This window comes from Sordaria macrospora, chromosome 3, assembly GCF_033870435.1.
Source record: "Sordaria macrospora chromosome 3, complete sequence".
In the NCBI taxonomy this organism is placed as follows: Eukaryota; Fungi; Ascomycota; class Sordariomycetes; order Sordariales; family Sordariaceae; genus Sordaria; species Sordaria macrospora.
The window spans coordinates 4,554,558-4,576,223 of NC_089373.1; the positions used below are offsets into that span (position 1 = coordinate 4,554,558).

Sequence of the window (21,666 nt, forward strand, 5' to 3'; positions counted from 1 at the left end):
CCAATCGTGGACACTTATTCAATGACATGGTCAACGGCGTAGAAAACCAGAATGCTTTTTACTCCAGTGTTCCGAGCCAGGGATTTTCAAAGGATGGATTATTCGACAGAAAGTGTTCCAGTACCTGGACCAGAAATCGAACAAAAGCTGCACAATGCTTGATGCCCAGGAACAATCCACCGTTGATTACAGTTATGAGATCTGGGGGGCTTCTGCCTGGGGTTTTTCTTGTCTCGTCTGTCAACTTTCCCGTCATTCTCCTTTTCTTTTTGCTGTTTGTATCTTTTGATCTTCATCCTCTTGTTCATTGGATTGGTGGATGTGGTCCAGATCAATGTGAAAACCCAAGCAGCAACTGAGTGTCTACCTACTTGTAGCGATTCGGTGAATGAGTTGAAAACAAGGAGGCGATGTTCTGAGAAGGACAAGCGGCAAACAACTGCAACAACAACAACAAACCTTCCAATCGTCGACGCTTGACTTCCTCATGATCAAGGTAAAACAGTCACGAAAGAGGTTGGAGATATGTATGTCGCTCGTCCCGGTGCGGGGGACGATGTGTTGCGGCATCGCACATCACCTACTTCTGGGCTGCTGCCACCGACAGCGCGTATATGCCATTACTGTTATCTTGAAAATCATCTTTCTCCGCCAATTCCAACTCAGTGTTCGGACTGTATGATTCTAAGCAGTCTTTCCTTCCGGTCTTCGTGCTGCTTCTCTATGAACCGCATTGTTGGATTGAGGGCCACAATGTGGATACATCAACCATTCGATCAGGACAATGTTCACAGCCTCCCATGCATTGCTGCATGCACATATTTCTCAGCAGGACCGCTCAAATGCGCATCACGGTTCGTTGTTCAAAATGCAAACAGGGCTATATATTCAGTTGGTCGTTCTCCTGCCCATCGCTTCACCTATTCACCCTCTCCACCCCCTTCTCTTGGGCCTCCTCATCCATCACCACCCTTCTAATCACTCTTCGGCAACAAAACTTCCATTCTTTCTCTTCTTCAACCACACCTGCGACCTCGCCACGATGCCGGGCGTCATCGGAATCATTATCTGCAACGGCACCAATCCTCCTAGGAGGAGGAAGGGTGACCCGCTTCCCAAGAACGGTGATTCAATTCCCAAGGAGAAGACGTTGAACCCCCTGGCCCTGGCATTCATCCCCAAGGGCCTGGAGCCCACACCTCCGAGTTCTGCGAATTCTTCTCCAAGTTCGACAAAAGCCGACGTCAGCGTGCTGCCTGGCTACAAGTCCCTGAAAGGGAACAGGTATCATCTCCCTCATATGGGCCCTTGCTCTTACAACATTGACGCAGTTTGGCGCCCTGTGTCTTCTATGCACCATCCATCTTCTCAAGGGGTCTACAACCAAGGCCATCATCGTCAGGCCTCCTATGGCTCTGCCTCCAGTGGCATGCACGGCTTCTATCAAGGAGCCTATACGGCCTATCAGCCAACTCCGGCTGCTGCCGCCGCCACCAACGAATCACACATGAGCTTTTCTCGCAATATTTACCGAGAGGTGATGGCGGAGTTGAACAACCCGTCTCCGCCGAGGCACTTCGTGTATCAACAAGCACCCTTTTACTACCCTCCCACCAGTGGGCAAACATGTTGAATTGAATCCTTCCATCGAGCCAGTATTTCAGCCTACTAACCAATGTTCCGCAAATCCAGTTGGTTGGGGCCCGCGCTTTTGAGAAGTGAATCCTGTCCAACCCTAGATCACCCACGACCAGAGGATGTGAGTCCATCTTTTCCACGCCCGACAAGATATAGTTCTAACATGACAACGCAGCTCGTTCGCAGTAGGACGGGTTGGACCGACGGCCGAGGGAACACATACTGGGAGGAGGAGCATAAGGGGGTGGCTCCGAAGGAAACAACGGGGCCATGATTCATCACCCTGTCCATTCTTTATTAATTTTCCTTTGTCTACCTTTACGTTTTTCTCGTTGATCAATCACCATCAAGCGACAATCAGCAAGCGGCATGGAAGCGCTTTGCAACCTTGCATGGATATTAAGAAGCCAGCGATGATAAGGTAAGGTATGGAACGTTTTTCGTGACAACGAAGAAATTTTAATGTTGCAATTGAAACTCCCTTTTTTTTTTTTTTTTTTTTTTTTTTTTTTCCGAGTATCGCAGTCTCCCCGAGGATGTGATCATATGTTGCATAAACTGATAAACTGGGCTCTGGGCAGAGGTAGGTAGCTAGGTACATACGGTCGTCTGTGACACTGCCCTCGCTCTTTCCACTCGGAATTCCGAATGCGAATCAGGTAAAATCAATTTGATGCATCGCTTCGCATGTGTAAGTTCCCTTGATGCCTAGGTTTTCAGTGCATCTATCCGAAGTGCGTAAAAGCGCACATGAGTAAGGGCCTGGGTACCTATCGTGCACTGCAACTCCAACCAAAGCGAGGATAGGTAGGGATGTGCATGCGTCTGCTTCTACCTTACTTATGCACTACGACGGCGTCAAACTAACATCGAAAGCGGGTTTAGCTCAGTTGGGAGAGCGTCAGACTGAAGTCCACTTCACTCCTAAATCTGAAGGTCGTGTGTTCGATCCACACAAACCGCATTTCTTTTTGCATTTTTTTCAAGTCCACCTACGCGTGTAGGTGGGCCTGGCTAGCGGCGGCGGAGATTCAGGGGAAGTAAACAATGAATTGGTTGGAGTTGCTGGCTGTATGTACCGTGTGCATGGCATGGTCGACAAAAATACCTAAGCACAGGTGGCCGGCCGGGTGCGCCAGCCGCTGGAAATGCAAGTGCCTTTTTTGTTGCATGCACTGAGTGCATTTCTTTGTTCCGAAGAGATCAATCAGTGATGCTGTGAAGGCGTTTTAAAACGGTCTGGAAACACCAGAAGTTAATGAATAGTTTATTTACATGAATGGTGAATGAATGAATGAATGAATGAATGATATGTCCAAAAATTGACTGAAGACTTCCAAGAAAATGTAAGAAGACGATTGTTCTTGAAAGAATGTGAAGTGACAAATCCAAAGGAGCGAATGGGTCAGTCAGTCAGTCCCTGAGGAGTGCACGAAGCGAGCTCAGTCAAAAGAAATGTGCACATGAAAGGACCAAAGAAGGTAACCAAAACCGCCCGGTAACAGGCAAAAGGAGAGAATAATCCTCCTCCTCTCTTCTCCTTCCTCGTCTGAGCCAGAACTGCTTCGCGCCCTGACGGACGGGGCGAGTCCCGGTAAGGAAAATGCAGCTCAGTTAGAGACGTAATGAGCGACGTACCCAACCTCCATCATCGACCCATACCCATCCTTGGTGTTACTGTTCGGATTACCGGGCTGTATGTAGTTATGTTTTGTCGTCAGCATTCACTTATCCTTGATCAAAGTTGGGTAAAATTCAGAGGCAGGATAGAAACACTTACCCAGTCCCCGCCAACAGCCACATTCAAAATAAAGAACAACGGCTTATTGCTAATCTTGTCAAACGCCGTCCACTCATTGAGCGACTGTCCCGAAACCTCATGGAACTTGACCCCGTCCATGTACCACGAAATCTTGGAAGTCCACCAGTCGCCCGACGTGCGATCCCATTCGATCTTCCACGTATGCCAGTCCTGGTTCGGGATCACGGTACTGCCTCCTTTGCCCGTCGGCTCGTTGCAAGGCCCGCCAGGGAACGTTCCGCAATGGAGGGTCCCGTAGCCCCTCAGATCGCCGTTGACAGTCTCGAGGATATCGAGCTCGCCGCAGGCGGGCCAGCTGCCGCCTGTTCGAAGCTCGTTGCCTAGTAGCCAGAAAGCCGGCCAGATCCCGGCCTTGGTGTTGGTCGGGTTGCTGCCGAAGCGTATGTCAGCCTGGGCGACGGTCTTCTTGCCCGGAGCGGGGGTGAAGGTGTAGGTGGACTCGAGGCGGCCGGAAATCCAGTCACCGTTGCCATTTTGCTGGCGCCAAGGGACGATCTGGAGGGTGTAGCCGCCGCTGACCTGGACGGTCTTGGTGGAGGACGAGTAGGTCTCGAGCTCGTGGTTGACGTTGAGCTTGCCGTTGATGATGTTCCAGCGGCCAGTGTTGGGCGAGGTCGCCGAGTTGCCTTCGAACTGGTCGTACCAGACTAGGTTGTAGCCCTGGAGAGTGGGAGGGTACCATGCTGAGACTAAGGAGGGGAGAAAGGGAAGGAGGATGGATGGAGAAAAACGCATTGTAACTGTGTTTAACTGTGTTTGTGGTAGAAAGGATTGTGTGAAGTGAAACAGGAAGCAATATACACAAGTAGGACAAGAAGCCTGGTAAATATGTACAGACAAGGTTGAAGGAGTGTCGGGAAGCTTCTGCTCTGATGAAGGTAGGGATAATGTCTTGAGAACGGGGAGTTATGTTGCAGTTAAATATCCACCTCGAACACCCTCTTACCGTCTTGACTTGGAGAAAGCAGCCGTACTGCGGCGGAATGGGGATCGGGGTAGGATCAGCCGATCATACCGAGTACTGCTAAGTATGAGAAGTGTGCCATCAAGGACATATCACTTGAACGGTTTTCAAGCCTTTCTTGGTTCTTGGTCCGAAAGACCGGATGAGTGTTGCTAGCATCGAGAAGAGACTTATTCAGCGACGTCCGGTGTTGGCGGAAAGCTGGATGTTACTGTATCAGCATATCGGATATATCCCGGAGCTGGTGCCTGAAGGAGCAAAGGATCCTTCGATGAAGTATCGGGTCTAGATGTCAGTTGCCGTTCGAGAACTGTGTGATTATGTCTGGATCACCAGCATCCCAAATCTTCGTCACCATGTGGCCACCCTGATTATTGAGGGCCGACCTCCAATGACAGTGAGTTATCGGGTAGAAACCCTATGATGTTGAGATTTAGTAGTCTGCCGAATGTGTTTTAGAGTAGTAGGTAGTTTAAGGTCCAAGCCAAAGTTGATAGCGAGCAAACATGTTTCTGTTGTCTCCATTGGGCCACAATAGACGACGTCGTTAGATGAAGGGTCCAAGGGCCGATACTGTCACCGTTACAGTACCGTAGGATTAAACCCCAGAGTGGCGTCTGCCGTGCTTTGTCCAGGCGTTGTTCCTGCGCAAGTCTGCCTCTAGCGGCCTGTGGCATTGCGTAGACAGGGGAGATGTTGACTTCAGGGGTGTTACCCTGGTCTCGCGGTTTTTGGCACCCTCTTCACGCGGAGTTGTCCTTTTTGGACAACTACAATAACTTTGGTGGCATCGGTTCGGTGTCAGAGGGATTGCATGCTGCCAGGCAAGTAACCCGTGATGAGGAGTAATACCGCCGAGTATGCTACCCACGGTTCTCGGTTGCGGCGATTTAGTCGAGCAGAAAAGGTAAGTGCTTAGGCACAACGGGCTTTTTGTGTAACGCTGTGTACTCGGGGCTGTCTTCCACTTTGACATCCGTCTATCAGGTTTTTCCATCTCACCCATTGCCTCTGGGGTTTCAGAGCCGTGAGTGACGAGATCGTGGGGCCGCCATGTCTGAGATTTCTCCTCCAGTGATTGCGTCAGCCAGCCGCATGGCATTGATTGTTAACCTGGAGCATTAACAGGGGATCTTAAGCGTCTGCCGAGTTTGCAAATCAATGCCGAGCGGTGTTGACCAAGGCCTTGGGTCTCGAGTGCAGTTGAGAATCGTGGAAGTTCTGGGGTAGCGTTCTCATTGGCTGGATCATTTCCAAGTCGAGATTGTCAGGGGCACATGCACCGTTTACCGTGCAAAGGAAAAGGAGGAGGGATACGACCCTGTTCTCCAATCTTAGCCACGCGTTCTCATCTTGTGGTTGTTTCCTGACTGCAAGCACTTGCATTCGATGAAGTCGAAACAATCCGTTGAGTTTTGGCAACCGTTATCCGATTCCAAGCGCTTCGACTGTAGGCTAGATCCAGACTCATTGGCAAGGCGTCAGTCAGGTCGTGATTGTTTCACATTTTGCCCGCAGTATCGCCAGTATCCGGCTCAGTCAAACCCACTGTCAGACCGAATAGGAAGCTGTGCAGATGACTGGGTATAGGAGGAAAATATGGGATCCATATGACATTGGCAGCTGGGAGAAGAAGGCGCTCATGGAGAGAGTGTGGATCATGAAGGAGGCAAGGCGAGCCGAACGTCCATGTTCAAGATCGGGCGAGTGTCCCGGATCATTGGCGCCCACCCTCCTCCGCCTGACTGATGTAGTAGGCATCGAGCAAAACTTGGATTTGCGTCTATCGAATAGAATTGGACTAGATGACTTTAGCATATCACTATTCAGATCACTAGAACTGAAGTGACTGCCACGCCCTGGATGGAATCGTTCATATAGACTCTGAGTCTGATGTTGTTGTTGGCGAGTTGCTATCGAAAGGCCAGTAACCGAAATGGACGATGGGACGATCGATAGTAAGGCAAAAAGACACCAGCACAGCACGGGCAAGTGTGTAAAAAGAATTGAAAACCTCTGAGCAGGAGGTCATCGCATGAACTTGACAAGAGTGGGATTCGAACCCACGCCCTTTCGGACCACGGAACTGAGTAATAACTCGGATTAAGGGTTAACCTTAACGTGGCGCCTTAGACCGCTCGGCCATCTTGCCTTTGATTTAGTTGTTTTTTCGTTGGAGATTTTCAATTCATGAACTTTGTGGGTTTCCGCCGTCTTGAAGAGAAAAATCTCATGTCGAAAAGGGCGGCAGCTTATCGGATAAGCGGTGCGACCCACTAAGGTATTAGGGGCTTGAAGTTTGTCGGGTGGGTACAGGTACATACGGGTGCGGCACAGAGGCAGCTCCACACTACCGGCACCGACTTTAGCGGCCTGCACCTTGCCAATGCCGGACGGCAGATGGGGGATGCGCTGTTGTGCTGCGCCAATGTGAACTTTAAAACAAACAACAACCTTCGACAACCTTCCCATTTCATGGCGCACCACAATCTCGACAACATGCCCCTGTCTGTCTTTTGATATGTTCTTGTCATTTCACTACATTAAGGTATATACATAGGGGTATCGTATATCATTATACATTCCACGACATGCAACCATCGTCATCATCATCAACCCCGCACCGAGACCTCTCGATGAAGCCATTTAGATCTCCTCACCACCGCCGCAAGGGCCGGAGTGGGAGTGGGTGTGAGCCTCGTTGGCGCGCTTCTTATTGCGCTTGAGGGTCTGAGCAACATCACCATCCCAGCGGCGCTGCATGAGGTTGATGGCGGGAAGCGACTTGAAGGAGCGGGCGTACTTGGCCACGCTGTTGGCGATGGCCTTGGTGTTAAGGAGGAAGGCGTCCCAGGCGATGTTGTCAATGTTGTCACCGGCCTTGTGGTAGTTGACATCGTACGAGATGCCGGCGGTGCCACCGATGGCGGCAGCCTCCTCCTCAGTCTTGATGCCCTCGGCACCGGTAAAGATGCCGCCCGAGGGAATGCCGTTCTCGATGAAGGCAGCATAGTCGGAGCGACCGCTGAACTCGGAGGGAATGGAGGCGACCTTGTTCTTGACGAAGAACTGCTCAAAGTCCTTCTCGATGACGTCAGAGCCCTGGGGACCGGTCAGGTTGAAGGCGCTGCCGTCACCGTCGTAGATGCCGTAAACATAGTTGGGGGAGGCGATCTGTTTTTTTTTTTGACCCGTTAGCATCACTGTCATTATATGGCTGACATTTCACAAAGGAAAACATACCATATCGAAGTTGAGGTAAGCACGGATCTTGGCGAGCTCAGTCTCGGAACCGTTGAGGGACTTGACATAGTACTCGGAGCCAAGCAGGCCAAACTCCTCAGCGGACCAGAAGCCGAAGCGGACGGCATTCTTGACCTGGAATTTGGTGAGGGCCTTGGCGACGGTCAGGATACCAATGATACCGGAGCCATCATCGTTGATGCCGGGGCCGGCGGCAACGGAGTCGGAGTGGCCACCAACGACGAGGACGTTGTTATGGTCACCGCCCTTGGTCTCGGCAATGACGTTGAAGCTGACACGCGGCTCGGTGATGGCGTCGACCTCGAACTCGGCGTTGACCTCCTCACCAGCCTTGATGGAGGCGACGAGAGCCTCGCCGTCCTCCTTGCTGACACCGAGAACGGGCGCATAATCCTTGAAGGCCTCGCCGAGGGTGCCGGAGAGAGAGCCGGCAACGTTGTTGTAGATGAGCAAGCCGACGGCGCCAGCCTCCTTGGCGCTCAGGGCCTTCTGACCGAAGCTGCAGGTACCACGGGAGACGAGAACGATGTTGCCGGAAGCCTCAGCAGGGTACTCGGCAGCGGAGCAGCCAAGGCCCTCGGCATAGACGATAGGACCAGTGGCAGTGCCAGCGGGGGTGTAGGTCATGATCTGGACATCGAGGTCCTTGCCGTTGACGCTCAGGGAGCCGGTACCGGCCGAGTAGGTCTCGGTGAAGGGCTGCTTGTAGACGTCATAGTAGCCGGTGTCCTTGAGGGTGTTGTAGAGGAAGTCGACGGTGGCGTTGTGACCGGTGCTACCAAAGACACGGGTGCCGCTGTTGGCGTCGGCAATGTCCTGGAGCGTCTGAGCACCGGCGCGAATGTCCTTCTCGGTGATGAGGTGCTGCAGGGCGTCGGAGCAGACATAGGGCTTCCTGGTAGGACCGCCTTGGCTGGTGGAGGCCAGGGCGGGAACCGCCAGGGCGAGGGTTGCGAGGGAGGCAGCGACAGTTCTCATTTTGGCGGATTCAACACCTATGTTTTCCGAGAAAGGATTGGAAAAGACTGAGAGGAGGCAGTGGTAGAGATGTAAGACAGGAACGTGGGAATCACCAGCAAGATATAGAAAACCGAAACCATGAGCTATCGAGCTCCCCCTCCCATCATGTCGAACCCCTGCCTGTTGTTGCTCTGCAGCAGCGCGACTCAGTTCACTACACTACACGACAGCACATTCCAATCTCATGTCAACCTCACAATCACCACCATCTTCTCCATCACGTCAACGAGGCCTTGATAATCGACAACACGGCGGTCCGAAGGGACAAGGCTCCCAAAGTGGCAGTTGATGCAACGCTCCCACTAGTCTTCCCCAGTTTCCTGGCCTTGGCGGGCTTTAGGCTGGGTTCCTCCGGGCTAGCCAAGGAAAGCCAAGCGTGATATCGCGGGAGCTGCCTCTTTTAGCATGGCGCCCATCGAGGCTTATTGTTGGCAGCCCCACGGTTCACCACGGTCCATTGCCGAATGTCGTGCTCTGCTAAATCCAGAATGGCAGGTCCTGGGACGGCCTGGACTTGGCTACGAGGATTCGGCATTCTTGGGAATCTTGGGATCTCGGTATTGTCTTTCTCTCTCTCTCTTGCGGGGTGGACCTGGGTTCATTTTTGGTTACTTTCGATCTGGACTGGCCTGTTGCATTCCTGTCTACCGTACTGTACCTATCTGTACGCCTTACACTATTATGTATCGACCTCTTGGAGACAACTTGGGTTGCCTATCTAGTTTCGAAGTATAGGAAACCGGTTCTGCAGACTTTTATGAGGCTACAATACGACGGACGACATCATCGTTCGGATCAGAATCTGAATAACCGAACCAAAAAAAAAAAAGCCGGCCTGCATCGAGGTTGGATTCGGAGAGATATCGAGCATCAAGCACGCACGAACAACGTGGGGGATGTCATACCCAATTCTTGACAAGGTGCGTGCCTCGAGAAGTGTGTGCCTGCGTGCCTTACATACCCGACCCTCCAAGAAATGCCACGCATTTCCATTCTCTCCGAGGTTGGAAGTTGGCAAGATAACACCTTGAAAAGGTAGGTAGGTAGGTAGGTAGGTGATGCCACAAGGCGCCCAGCGGTGAGTAGGTACAGTACAAGAACGTCTTCCGTCATCTCATCTCGGGCATGGCAACCCGAAGTAGGAACTCACCGAGTCGTGGTGGTTGGTGACTTGGTGGTAATTTCGATAGCAGGTTTGGACTGTCTGTGAAGGGGTTAGTCCAGTGAGCTCACTGCAGGAGACCTTTTTTTTGCGTTGCGCCTATCTTTGAGGTTAGGAGCTTGGCTGAGCGTGGGTGGTTTTTCGGGTTGTCTTGGGTGTGGTAATCAGGACACTATAACTAGGTGAGCTACGAACACGAACTGAACCAACGTGATACTAGGCGGTGCATATAGGTAGGCTATGGCCAAGGCCAGCATCGCAATATTGGTTTGGGGTGTCACTCATATGACCGTATCTTTGGGTCATCACCTTCCATATCTTTTCGGCTTTTCGGGGTTGCATACGACTTCACTGTACACCGCATGCCGTGGAGATAGACTTTCATCGCAGACGAAGGATGTCGGAAAATTGGACAGGAACCAACGACGAACGTCCTCAAAAGGATCTAAGACACAAAATTCTTACGTTCTAGGGTTTTATGGAAATCCGATGGGTTCGTTATCAATCTGAAGCTTCATCGTCCAAATCCACGATCCCAGTGTCATTGGCCGCCAAGCCAGGCGTTCAGGGGCAGGTACCCCGCAGAAACATTGCAGCTGCGTCCAATTGAAGCTCGGACTTGGTAGCGTCCAGATGCCCAGAGCACAGGAACAGGGGGTAACGGGCAACCAAGAACAGAACCTCCACGGTCAACAAGTTCGGTGCCGTCTCTACCGTCAATGTTGTCGAACCGAGGTGCATCGCATACTTCATATCTATATGTGAGTTCAGTTAGCCTTCATCATCTTTACGCTTGTAGAGATGCAATCTGGATTTGAAGTATCCTCCACAAGGGCAACCAACATCTTTACACTCGTAAAGATAGTTATTTGTATTTGCCGTATTCAACCAACCACCATCTCTACACTTATAGAGAGAGTAAAAGCTATCCAATCCTTGTCTATTTAGCGAGCCTAGCCAAAGTCGTTTGGAAGCGCGAGTCCCGGCTTCCTATGCTGGTGAGAATCTAAATAACTACTCAACTCTATCCGAAAGACATATACATGCTGATGATGCAGTGGGCATGAATCTATCCAGCCCATCAATCCCACATGAACCAACCCACGGGATGTTTATTTCGCTGTATCAGTCTCTTCGAAGACAAGCCAAAACCACATGAACGCCTAGCCTGCTTGATCACCTTGCCTCCCCTTTCTCGCTCCCTTGCTGGAATTTTGGATGATACCGCCATGCCGTGATAATGCAAAGAAATGGAACGCGCTGTTCCCAGTTTCCCCAACCCCCGAATCGTCGCAACTTAGTAACCTGGCCACAACAGAAAACCCAACCCACTCTGCCCCGGAACGTACAATTTTGATACAACCAATGAAGTCAGATACGTGGCCAAGACCACAGATACGTCAACCACGTTGGTGAAGAAGCTCATCTACTTCTTCTCCGCCTTGCTGTCGACCTCCGACTTTTCGGAGGGCTTCTCCTCGGCAGTAGCAGCAGCGGTCTTGGCCTTCTCAGCGTCCTTTCCCTGACGGTACTTATCCATCTTTTCAGAGAGGTAACGTATCGTGCGCTTGAAGCCGCTGGTGAGAGGGCCCTTCAGAGACTGTGTGGTGGCTGGCCAGTTGATAGTCTGCTTGATGACGCTCCGGACTTGCTTGCGAAGCTCCGCGGGGTCGTCGCTGGCAATACGCTGCTCGAAGCCTCCACCCTGGCGACGCTTGAACGACACGGCGTCCTCATTTCGACTTTCCTCCATCATCTTGTTGAACTCGAGCTGGGGGATCGCAAACTTCTTCTGGTACTCGAAGTAGAGCTTCGAGCGGAAAGCCTTGGGCAAGCGGCGAACCATGTTTCCGCGCTTGACAGGGTCCATATCCTGCAAAAGGTTGAGGCTCTTGTCGTTCCAGATCCAATCACGCTCGGTGGCGCTGGCATCGTTGTACTCCACGTTCGGCAGTGTCTCGATCAGGGGAAGATAAAGGCGGCGGAAGTTGGTCATGTTGTTGCCGACAATGTTCTTCACCTTGCTCGGGTTCTCAGTGGGAAGAGACATGCGCGGGTCGCCGAGATAACTAATGCCGGCAATAGTAGCAAAGAGCTCGTCTTCGGTGAACTTCGGTGGCAGCAACAGCAGGGCTGTCCGAAGAGCAGACAAGAGGTTGATCTGGTTCGCCAAGCGAATCTTGGGATCATCACGGAGAATCTTGACAGGCTTGTGCAGTCGTCCAGCAAGATACAATGTATCCCACTGGGTGAGATCGCGCTCAAGCGTATCCAGCTGCACAACGCCGTACTTGATCAAGATCCCATTGACAATGACGTAGGGGTTGAAGTACACTCCAGCGCCCATCTTGTCCTGAACGTACGAAACTGCACCTGAGCCCAGGCTGGCCAATGCCGAGTAATGGTGACGGTGCTGCTTCATGTTGAGCGAGTGCCAATGCTGGGTATGGGTGACGCCAAAGATGAAGTCGATCATTTTGGGAGTTCCATCCTGGGCTCTTTTGACGGCTTCGGGCGCCTTGGGATGAATTTTGCGGAGCTCTTCGTCCGAAATAACTTTGCCGCTAGACTTGGACTGCGGGAAAACACCAGAACCGTAGGCAAAGGCGTATCGAATTGGGGCTCGGAACTCCCAAGGTATCTGCTTAAGAACCTCCCTGAACTCGGGATCGAAGGGAATGAACTGGTTGACGCCGAAGTTCGCATGGGGCAGTTGTTTGAAAGAGTCAATGTTCATGTTTACGTTCGTCTCCCAGTCGCTGGTGTCATTGAGAGTTGTGGTGCTGGAAGAGGCAGAAGAGCCAGAAGCCTCGTCTAGGACGGCCTGCTTGGACTGCGTGTCCTTGGAAGCCGTATCCGCGGCGACGTTTGCGGCGCCTTCATGTTCGGCACCCTCTTTGGCATCCTTGGCCTGATCGGCCGCATCGTTGTTGTCGCGTGCTGTGGCATATCTGCGCCGTAATATGGGAGCTTGTCTCTGGGAGTATAGCGAGCTGGTGGACAAGACAGCTTGGGAGCGGAAAGGACTGGCGCGCGCGAGCAAGGATGGGACGCGCGGGTTGAGCCGACCCTGGAGAAGCTTTGGTTAGCATGGTTGTCTTTAGACGGTCCGTGGGTATGACAGGCAAATACATGGGAAGAACCTGAGGACAGCCTGGGGACAGAGCTGGAGACGTACCGCGAGGACTTGGGGGAGAACCCCTCTACTAGCCATCACGACAAGGTGGAAGCTTTAGCTATACTCTAGACGGGAAAACTGGCGATGGAGCGCGAATGGTACTGGTTCTTGGTCGTAACGGTATTTGCTGGAGCTGCGGAGGCTGCGGATGGTTACCTCTGGGTATAATTCATAAGCTGGGGGGAATGGAAGGTTCGGGTCAGGCTGGAGTAGTGCGACGCGGAGGTGGTGGGATAAAGGGTGAGGTTGTGGTGATTGGGATTGGATGAAGGTCGGAAATGGCCGCTGGATCAAAGGAAAGAAGCTCGTCGCAGCTCCAGCTTCCAGGTCTTCTACCGGCATTCCACTCTTCCACAGGGACGGCACAGCTAAATTCCAGGGTTGCTTTTCCACTCCATCGGTGGGCTCTTTGCTGTCATCTGGTGGGGCATCGCGGTGTGATAGCCGTGGGCTAACTGCAAAAGGTTTAGGCAAACACACAGACCATTCTGGGGTGACTTGCATTTCTGACGTTTTCTCCCGTCCCTTGTCTTGAATTTGAGCCCCACTCACCGGGTCGTTGAACTCGGGCTCCTCTCGTCCATTTCATGTTACCATTTTACACTCCAAGGCTTCGGTCCGAAGTCCTCATTTATTTCAATGTCGGCTTCATGGACATGTGATTGAATGACGAAGGGGCTGTGAGAGTGTGGCTTCTTACCATAAAGCACAGCACAGTGGCCCAGTTTGGGAGATGACATAAGGACTGCTTGTACATTACGCTAAGGTAGGTACCTCTTTACTTAACGGAAGGTATGGAGATGTCAGCTCTTTGAGCCTCATCATCCCAAGAGGACTTGTAAAACAACAATTGCTCCTAGCAATAAAAAAAGTTACGGCCTGGTTAAGACTCCTGAGGAACAAGCCATCAAAGCTGGGCATAGTTTTTGCCACTATGCCTTTGGAACAGGATAATAAATATACCATGGCACGACATGGCATCATACCACATAGTAACTGGCCAGGAAGCTATACACAGTACGTCAAGCTCCATCTTTGAGAGAATCTGAACCAAGGGCTGATCGATCTCGGACATCTGAAGATCTGCTTCGCAAACTGGCTACAACCGCTGGACCACAAGAGGCCATTATCCAAGCCAAGCTTTTCTGAGTGACACTGGTCCATGCCCTCTTAGACATCTTCCCCCTTGTACCTGCCAGGTTCTCCAGACTGACGTCGCGAACCGTTTCCCATTTCCCCTGGTCCTAGCTGCCCTTGTCAGTGTGTTCTTTGAAGCCTCCAATCTTGGCAGACCGGTTTCCATGCTGGGTCCACTAAAACAATTGTTAAGCCCACCAACAGAGCCACTGCACCACTGGTCTCCAAGCAATTGGGGAAGCGCTAGTAATCTTGACGCCGCGACCGCGATCTCAAAGTAAACACAACATCAAACACCGACCTGCAGTCACTTTGTCGCATGTCGCCAGTCCACACGCCGACTGCGCTTTTCACGCCATGCCGCCGCCGTCGTCAATCCCTCAGCCCGGTCAGGGCAAGCCGCCCTCACGACGCGGCTCTGTAAGCGGCCCCTCAGGTCCGCAGGGGCAGTTTCGTGCCAGCATTGGAGCCAGCGCCATCCCACGCCCGCAGACAACGCTCAGAGGACCCAGGGTACGTTTCTGCCTGTCGCAAATTGAACATGATCCATCCCAGACGAAATGATGCTAATGAATTCCCCTATGTAGCCGGGAGGTTTTCGTGCTTCGATTAGTGCTCAGCCGTCTTTCACCTCCAACGTCATCAGCGATTCTCACATTCCGCTCTCGATTACCAACTTGAGCCGTTCGAGTTCGCGGCAAGGTCGTACACCGACCGGGCCATCACCGCCGCCTGCCAACGATGAAACTGCGGCCAGCTCTACGAACCAGACGCGCGATAGCAGCAAGGAAAATATCGCGCCTCCAGATGCTGCAGAGTACGAAGCCCAGAGGCGGCGCATCGAAGAGCTGAAGGCCGAGGTCGGCACTCTCAGCTACCAGATCAACAACTATGAGCAGGAAAAGGAGTTGGCGCGACTGCAGATGGACAACGAGATGCGCGATATCCGACGACGCGCTGAGGAGGATTTCAAAGCAAAACAGGCCGCCGATGCCGAAAAGTCCAAGGCGCTGCGACATGCCGAATCGCTCCAAGCTGAGTTGGACGCCCTACGAGCCAAGAAGGAGACCCAAAAACGAGAACTCGATGCGCAGACAAGGGAAGCACAGGAAGAGGCCAGATTACTTCAAGAACAAGTTGAGGAGTTGAAGGCTAGCAAGGAGGATGCGGCAAGACTAGCGGAGCGAGAAACTGCCGAATTGAAGGCCAAGGTTGCTCTGCTACAGAGGACTGCTCAAGAAGCAGAGGAGGAGAACAGAACACGAAATGATACCCTCGAAAAATTCAATGCCCAACTGGCAGAGCGAGACGACACGATAGGCAAACTCGAAGCCGAGGTGCTTCGACTTAAAGCTCACACAGGCGATGCCGAGACAGTATCCGTGATCCGCAGGGAGCTCTCGGACCAAGTCAGTCACATTCGGATGCTCGAGTCCAAAAACCGCGAGCAGATAACAGAGCTCAAGCACCTGCGACAGATTCACAAGGCCGTGGAGGTGGTAGAGGAAGAGAAGCGGACACTGCAGAGGAAGTTGGAAGCGGCGCAAACTCTGGAGACGGAGCTGGCCGAGGAACGAAGGCAACGTCTAAGACTGGAGAATGAAAGAAGGTCATGGACCGCGTACCTCGAATCGAACTCAGAGGGTCCGGTCGAGTTCCACTCACCTGAAGCCGTGGCAAGGTCGTTGGTAGAGGAGCGCTTCCGCTCTGCCTCGCTCACCGAGCGGCTGGGTGCTCTCCAGCCAGAGATTGCCGACCGTGATAACATCATCAAGTCGTTAGAGGATGAGAAGGCCAGACTCCTCGAACAAATCGAGAAACTCCGGGCGACCAGCGGTCCCACTGCTAACGACAAGGCCCGCGCCCGTCTCGACAGGCAACGCGCCCTGGCCGTCAAGGAAGTCGAATACCTGCGCGCCCAGCTCAAGACCTTCGACATGGAAGACGTCACCATGCAACCTGAGCAGCTTGACGAGCAAAAGGCCAAGCGGATCCAAGAGCTCGAAGATCTCGTCGACAAGTACAAAGAGGAGGTTAACACCCTCCATGCCGACCTGACCTCCCTCGAGTCTGCCACCACCAGCCCCGTCCAGCCCGTCGGCCACCACCTTCTCGGCACCAAACGGTCCCGCGACGAGACCGACGACGTCGAGTCCGAACAACTCGGCCAGCTGGCCCGCAAGAACCGCAAGCTCCAATCCGAGTTCTCCGACCTGCAAACCGCCCACCGCATCCTCCAAAAGGAGCACGAAGTGCTCTCCTCCCAGCTCTCGGCCGCCAAAGACCAGCTCAAAACCCGCATCCTCTCCCTGCGCGACAACCCGACCTCGGAATACGAAAAGATCAAGACCGACACCCTCAAAGCCCTCAAGCTCGAAAACGCCGAACTGCTGTCCCACCTCGAGCGCCAACCGACGCTCTTCGCCACCGTCCCCGCCACGCAAATCGCGGCCCTCAAGCGCGACATCCAGGCGGCGCAAGCCGAGACGGCCTCGGCTCAGAAACGCGCCGACCGGCTTAAGCAGGTATGGACCGCCAAGTCTGCCGAGTTCAAAGAAGCCGTGTTCAGCACGCTCGGGTGGACCGTCACGTTCATCCCCGGCGGCAAGATGCGGGTGGAAAGTGTTTACTACCCTTCCAAGACGGAGGAGCATGAGAACTCGATCGTTTTTGACGGGGAGAAGGGCACGATGAAGGTGGGCGGAGGACCGAGGAGTGAGTTTGCGAATAAGATTGCGGATAATATCCGGTTTTGGGTCAGGGAAAGGGGGGAGGTGCCGTGCTTTTTGGCGGCCTTGACGTTGGAATTTTATGAGGAGATGAATGGTAGTAAGCAGTTGACTACTGCTGGGGCCAGTGGTAGTGATGGCTCTGGGACGCCTATGGAGGGGGTAGTAGTGGCTGGAACTGGAACTGGAACTGCTTAGTAGGTCAGGGACTTCAAGTTCTGTGGTCTGATACCCACCGGACGTGGTCGGCGAGGCCGGGGGGTAGATGTTGGTTTCGAAAGCATCAGAATGGCGTTGGCACGTATGTCTTATTTTGCCTTGTTTTGTAAGTTGCTCCGTGTCCTTCTCAGAAAGACCTAAAAGGGAGGACTTGAACGAAGTGGCGAATGCGTAGTTTTTTTCTTTCTCGTCTCTTAAAAGGGTAGCTAACATGGAAAAAGCGAATGAAATCAGAAGAGCAATGGTACTATAGATGTAATAATTTGACCACACTCATATTGCATGGAGATGGAACAGCGGGGGGTGGGCAGTTATTTACTTTTAGAAATGATGCAATGACGACCCCTTTGATAATAAGACCATCCAACAACCTCAACCCATTATTTCGTTTAGAAACTATAAGTGATCCGGACGCAGATTCCAAAACCCTTTAATCATTTTTAATTCTCCGTCAACATCATGCCTAACTGCGCCAAATGCCATCCATACAAATACAGATAGATACAAAGGTGACTGATTAACATTTGATATCACCAAAATAACAAAAGAAATGTATAAAAATACTCATAAACTCCATTGTACCGCACCGCGGAACTGCTGTGCTGCCCGCTCGCTGGTAGCATATTCCTCACGGGAAGAAAAGACAACATCAAAAGAACCCATCCAACCATCCATCCGGTCTGTGACGAAAAAAAATCCTTATCTTAAACACGACTCCCGAAAACGCATCGGATAGCCCACCATCACACCATCACATCATCTTATAAAACCTCACCCAGTAACCCTCCGAACCCACAACGTAGTCGGCTCAAAGCTCGCCTCCTTCTCCTGCCTCTTATACGCCCGATGCAGCTTCAATCCCAACTCGTACATCTCCCTCTGCACCTCCGCTAGCTCCGTCTTGAGCGCCTCAACCTTTTGCTTCTCCACCTCGCGCTTACGGCGGACCGCCTCGCTGTTCAAAATATTGTCTGTCGGCATCAGCTCCGTCATCTGCTTGATAGAGCGGGTGATGTTGATGCGGCGGTTGCCGAGGGCCTGGATCTGCGCGTCGTAGAGCGCTACGCGCTCGGAGGCGCTAAGGTCTTTGGGTGATTTTGGTGACGACTTGCCATCGGCGCCGTTGTAAAGACTGAGTGCTTCGAGCTCGGGAGGAGCGGGGGGCAGGGATTTGTTCACGTCGGAGGGGGTGGCGGAGACGCGTCTTGGGGCGGGCTTGGATCCGTTTGCGACGCCGATGGCAGCAGCTCGGTGGTCACGGGCAGCGGGGGATTCACGCTCGACGACTGTTTCGTAGGGCGAGATGATCTGGTCTTTGAGGGAGACAACGATGGGGGCTTGGTCTTTCTTGTTGTAATTGAACCCTTCCAGTTTGGGCCTGCTTCTGTTCATGATGGATTGCGCCGGCTCTTCCTCCTTGGGGCTCTGTGGACGATGTTGCTGCGGAATTCTGGGGACCGGCGGCTGGCTGTCCCTATTGTGATGGAAATCGTCCAGGGACTCGCGTGGGGTAGCGGTGGTAGAGATGCTAGTTGCATAGGTAGTCACGCTGAAACGCGAAGGGGGTTGCATCCAGGGTTCGTCAGCTGGAGGCGGGTTGGCAGCCGCAGGCTGGGGGGCATGAGGCTGCTGCTTTGGCATCAGCACCTCAGGTTGCTGCTGGGAATAAACTGAGGAGACAGAGTCCTGAGGTTGATGGTTGGCGTAGGTCGGGGTGGGCTTCCTCCGGACCGAATTCGGCTGTGGACTGTAGTTCACAGGGGAAGTGTTTGTAGGTGAAACAGGGGAGAATGCCCTCGGAGGGGGGGGAGGACCCGTACTGTCCCGTTGGAGTTGCTGGGCTGCCACGAACGGCGCATCTCCTCGCGGGGTGATGGCAGAATGTGGTGGGTTCGGATAAACTGGACTTCTCACAGGACGCGGCGTTGTTGCGGACTGCGGGTGTATCTGAGACGAGGACATGACTCTCTGGCCGGGGTCCCGTGGCGCATACCCCATCTGTGCACCAGCACGAGGTGGAGGGGGAATCTCATCCCGTCTAGGAATTCCCAGAGACAACTCAGGTCTTTGACCGGGTCCAGGGGCTTGCTGCGAAACAACCCGTCTGCCATTGCGATCGGGTATCCTTAACGGAGGAACCGCAGGATTATCACGAACAGGGTCAACGATAGCTGTTCGCCCACTTGGTCCACGCCAACCTGGACGATTGGCAGTGAAAGCTCCTGCTGCCGGGTCTGGGCGGCTGTTTCGAGGTTCGGGGCTCGCCATCCTCATCATCCTATCCCCAACAGAAGCCATCCTCGGCTGTGGTCCTGCGAGCGGCGGCGGCGACTGCTGGCGAGCGAATCCCTGACCCGGCCCATAGGGCGCACCCGGCAGAGGCCTGTTCAGCGGACGCCCATGTGCACTGTCCAGACGTTCACCAGTCACGGGATCAAACATGGGAAAACCCGGTCCCGGATTCCGGGCTTGCTGGGACGGGAGTGCACGATTCGCATGAGTATCGCGTAGGGCCGCGTCAGACAGTTTGCGCTGACCGCGGCGCATCATGTTGATACTTGGCGCGGCATCATGGTTCGGTGGAGCTGGGCGGGGGCCCGGACCCGGGTAGTATAGGTGCTGTTGAGCGTGTTGGTTCCTCCCATAGGGCTGAGGTTCGAAAGCTCCTTGGGCCGTTTCCTCATATTCCTCCTCGATCGGGGAAACATCACCTGGTGGCAAAACGGGAGGTCGACGGGGTTGGCTATAGCTTGGCTCTGGCGAGCTGGGGGGCGAGATCTCCTCACCCCCTCCATAGCGTTGAAAGTGATGGGACGCCAGCGTGCTAGGTTGTTCAGGGTCGTGGGGCGCAAGAGGAGGAGAGTTCTCCGAATAGACTGACGAGGTGGGTCGGAAGGTCTGCTTGTGTTGCACTGTGAGACGTCGCGGGTTTCTGGGCGGGGGTTGCACCGGGACGGTCTCGCTATAAGTCACCGGAGAGTGGTTAGTTTTTACCGCGATTGTAACAGTCAAAGCGCCCAACTGGGTGAGCGCTTGTTGGTTTATCGATAGCTTTGTTTGAAGGGAGAAGAGGAGGATTGCGCGAGCTAAGTTGAAAGAAATCAGGGAGAGCAGTCGTTCTTCTCCAAGGATTTTTGACTACGCCTCGCTTGGTTTATGATGCTGACAGAAAATGTTGAAGCAGGTAAGGTGGGACAAGATTGTAGATGAATGGTGCATGGTGATGGAAGGGGGGTAGTAGTGGCATGTGAGCTACAGGCGCGCAGCATCCTGTCAACCGGGCATATCGTGGCACAGCGAACACGAACAACCAACGGCTGATGGAAGCTGTCCAACTCAGGCGTGTAAATCCACTACTAAAGGCAACTAGCGCATAGTGAAGGAATCCGCCCTGCAGCTTGTGTCAAGGGCATCGATTCAGCTTTTCCAGCTGAGCCACGACAACCAGACAGCAAAATACCGGAAGAATTCCTGACCCATGAAACAGGAAGGGACAAGGGAATGAATGTGCCATTGAGATGTTGGAATGGGATAATGGAGAAGAAGAAGAAAAAAAAATACATACTATCCAGACGCTCCAGTGTCTGGGGGCGGCGTAGGACCTTTCAAGCTTATGCCTAAGCCTGTAACCGGGTGATGCCCAGATGCAGATGGAGGTTGGTCAAAGTCGTCGCTGTCGCTGTCGCTGTCGTCGTCGCGGAATTCGAATCTGGTGGAGGGGGCGCGCCTGAGAGGATTGAGCTTGGGTTGAGCGGGCATCTTCGGGTTTTAAACAGTTGATATCCTGTTTGGGAAGCTCCTTTGTCCGTGTTGTTGCCGAGGCTTCAAGTTTCGTCTTCCTGACCTCGATCTTCTGCGCTTATGCCGGGCAGGTTGCAAGATCGTCAAGCGCCGGTGCGGGTTGGAGCATAAACAAGCTGGAGGCGGAGACGAGCGGCTCCGAGCTCGATGCTTCAGATACTGTATTAGATATTAAATATTGAAGTGTCCAAGGTCGAGACCAAGAATGGGCAACTGTATATAAAATGAATGAATGAATGTTGAACGAGTGTCTGCAAACCGACCAGCAGGGATGCGTTTCAGTGTGAAGAGGCCCGGAATGAAAGGCTTGGGTTTGGAGGTTCTCCAGCTTTTTTTTTTTTTTGGCTGTGGACGGATTGCCAGGGTGTCGAGAGGTGGCCGGCGATATTTAAGCCTGGCCGTTTCCCGCGACCCGGAGAATAAGATGACCGTGTCTGGTGTTTGTGAAGCCGGGGAAAATAAACTTTATTGTTTGAATGTCGTACCTGTCCGTATGTATGGCCAGTGGTTCGCTCTCCGACGACCCCCAGACTTGACGCTGTGTCCAATCCAAAAGTGAGGACTGGTGTAACGCGTTGCGAGATTTTGTTTGAATTGGTGAACCGTTGGCTGTCGTTGATGGGTGAAGGTGAAACAGCCTGTGTCGGTTGTGATTGGCTGAGAGGAAGCGGTACCTGAAGATTGGAATGGACGATCCTGCACCAAGAATATTGTGCGAGGAAAAGGGAGAAG

At 53.0% G+C, this 21,666-nt stretch overlaps 6 protein-coding genes and 2 non-coding genes across 8 annotated transcripts; 3 read left to right on the forward strand and 5 right to left on the reverse strand.

The window, feature by feature from the left end:
* Positions 1–1,042: 1,042 nt before the first annotated feature.
* SMAC4_01178 (uncharacterized protein) lies at positions 1,043–1,633 on the forward strand (the record flags this gene model as incomplete). Its single annotated transcript, XM_003350235.1, has 1 exon — positions 1,043–1,633. One exon carries the CDS (start codon positions 1,043–1,045, stop codon positions 1,631–1,633), a length of 591 nt encoding a protein of 196 aa, XP_003350283.1.
* An 880-nt stretch (positions 1,634–2,513) lies between these two features.
* SMAC4_13530 lies at positions 2,514–2,602 on the forward strand. Its single transcript is given in 2 exon segments — positions 2,514–2,550; positions 2,567–2,602. It is a non-coding gene; the product is annotated as a tRNA-Phe (tRNA).
* A 196-nt stretch (positions 2,603–2,798) lies between these two features.
* Positions 2,799–4,460, reverse strand: SMAC4_01179 (uncharacterized protein). Its single transcript, XM_003350236.2, has 2 exons — positions 3,419–4,460; positions 2,799–3,332 (listed from the first exon to the last, which is right to left on the reverse strand). The coding sequence occupies exons 1-2, from the start codon at positions 4,193–4,195 to the stop codon at positions 3,249–3,251; spliced, it is 861 nt and encodes a 286-aa protein (XP_003350284.1). The 5' UTR covers positions 4,196–4,460; the 3' UTR covers positions 2,799–3,248.
* A 2,006-nt stretch (positions 4,461–6,466) lies between these two features.
* On the reverse strand, positions 6,467–6,576 carry SMAC4_13531. The gene is made up of 2 exons: positions 6,539–6,576; positions 6,467–6,508 (listed from the first exon to the last, which is right to left on the reverse strand). It is a non-coding gene; the product is annotated as a tRNA-Leu (tRNA).
* A 494-nt stretch (positions 6,577–7,070) lies between these two features.
* On the reverse strand, positions 7,071–8,666 carry SMAC4_01180 (uncharacterized protein; the record flags this gene model as incomplete). Its single annotated transcript, XM_003350237.1, has 2 exons — positions 7,071–7,598; positions 7,668–8,666. 2 exons carry the CDS (start codon positions 8,664–8,666, stop codon positions 7,071–7,073), a joined length of 1,527 nt encoding a protein of 508 aa, XP_003350285.1.
* A 2,081-nt stretch (positions 8,667–10,747) lies between these two features.
* SMAC4_01181 (uncharacterized protein) lies at positions 10,748–13,653 on the reverse strand. Its single transcript, XM_066089550.1, has 2 exons — positions 13,049–13,653; positions 10,748–12,940 (listed from the first exon to the last, which is right to left on the reverse strand). Exons 1-2 carry the CDS (start codon positions 13,082–13,084, stop codon positions 11,297–11,299), a joined length of 1,680 nt encoding a protein of 559 aa, XP_065946600.1. The 5' UTR covers positions 13,085–13,653; the 3' UTR covers positions 10,748–11,296.
* An 813-nt stretch (positions 13,654–14,466) lies between these two features.
* Positions 14,467–17,400, forward strand: SMAC4_01182 (uncharacterized protein). The gene is made up of 2 exons (XM_003350239.2): positions 14,467–14,698; positions 14,773–17,400. The coding sequence occupies exons 1-2, from the start codon at positions 14,543–14,545 to the stop codon at positions 17,110–17,112; spliced, it is 2,496 nt and encodes an 831-aa protein (XP_003350287.1). The 5' UTR covers positions 14,467–14,542; the 3' UTR covers positions 17,113–17,400.
* Positions 17,401–17,504: 104 nt separating this feature from the next.
* SMAC4_01183 (uncharacterized protein) lies at positions 17,505–21,139 on the reverse strand. Its single transcript, XM_066089551.1, has 2 exons — positions 20,699–21,139; positions 17,505–20,095 (listed from the first exon to the last, which is right to left on the reverse strand). Exons 1-2 carry the CDS (start codon positions 20,890–20,892, stop codon positions 17,905–17,907), a joined length of 2,385 nt encoding a protein of 794 aa, XP_065946601.1. The 5' UTR covers positions 20,893–21,139; the 3' UTR covers positions 17,505–17,904.
* Between the last annotated feature and the right edge of the window lie 527 nt (positions 21,140–21,666).

Bases quoted from the DNA above. Each gene is read 5' to 3' on its own strand.
- SMAC4_01179 (XM_003350236.2), bottom strand. From the start codon at position 4,195: ATGCGTTTTTCTCCATCCATCCTCCTTCCCTTTCTCCCCTCCTTAGTC. The intron at 3,333-3,418 runs GTAAGTGTTTCT...AACTACATACAG, and splicing joins TGGCTGTTGGCGGGGACTGG to CCCGGTAATCCGAACAGTAA.
- SMAC4_01181 (XM_066089550.1), bottom strand. From the start codon at position 13,084: ATGGCTAGTAGAGGGGTTCTCCCCCAAGTCCTCGCG. The intron at 12,941-13,048 runs GTACGTCTCCAG...AAGCTTCTCCAG, and splicing joins TTCTCCCCCAAGTCCTCGCG to GGTCGGCTCAACCCGCGCGT.
- SMAC4_01182 (XM_003350239.2), top strand. From the start codon at position 14,543: ATGCCGCCGCCGTCGTCAATCCCTCAGCCCGGTCAGGGCAAGCCGCCC. The intron at 14,699-14,772 runs GTACGTTTCTGC...TCCCCTATGTAG, and splicing joins CAACGCTCAGAGGACCCAGG to CCGGGAGGTTTTCGTGCTTC.
- SMAC4_01183 (XM_066089551.1), bottom strand. From the start codon at position 20,892: ATGCCCGCTCAACCCAAGCTCAATCCTCTCAGGCGCGCCCCCTCCACC. The intron at 20,096-20,698 runs GTATGTATTTTT...GGTGACTTATAG, and splicing joins GACACTGGAGCGTCTGGATA to CGAGACCGTCCCGGTGCAAC.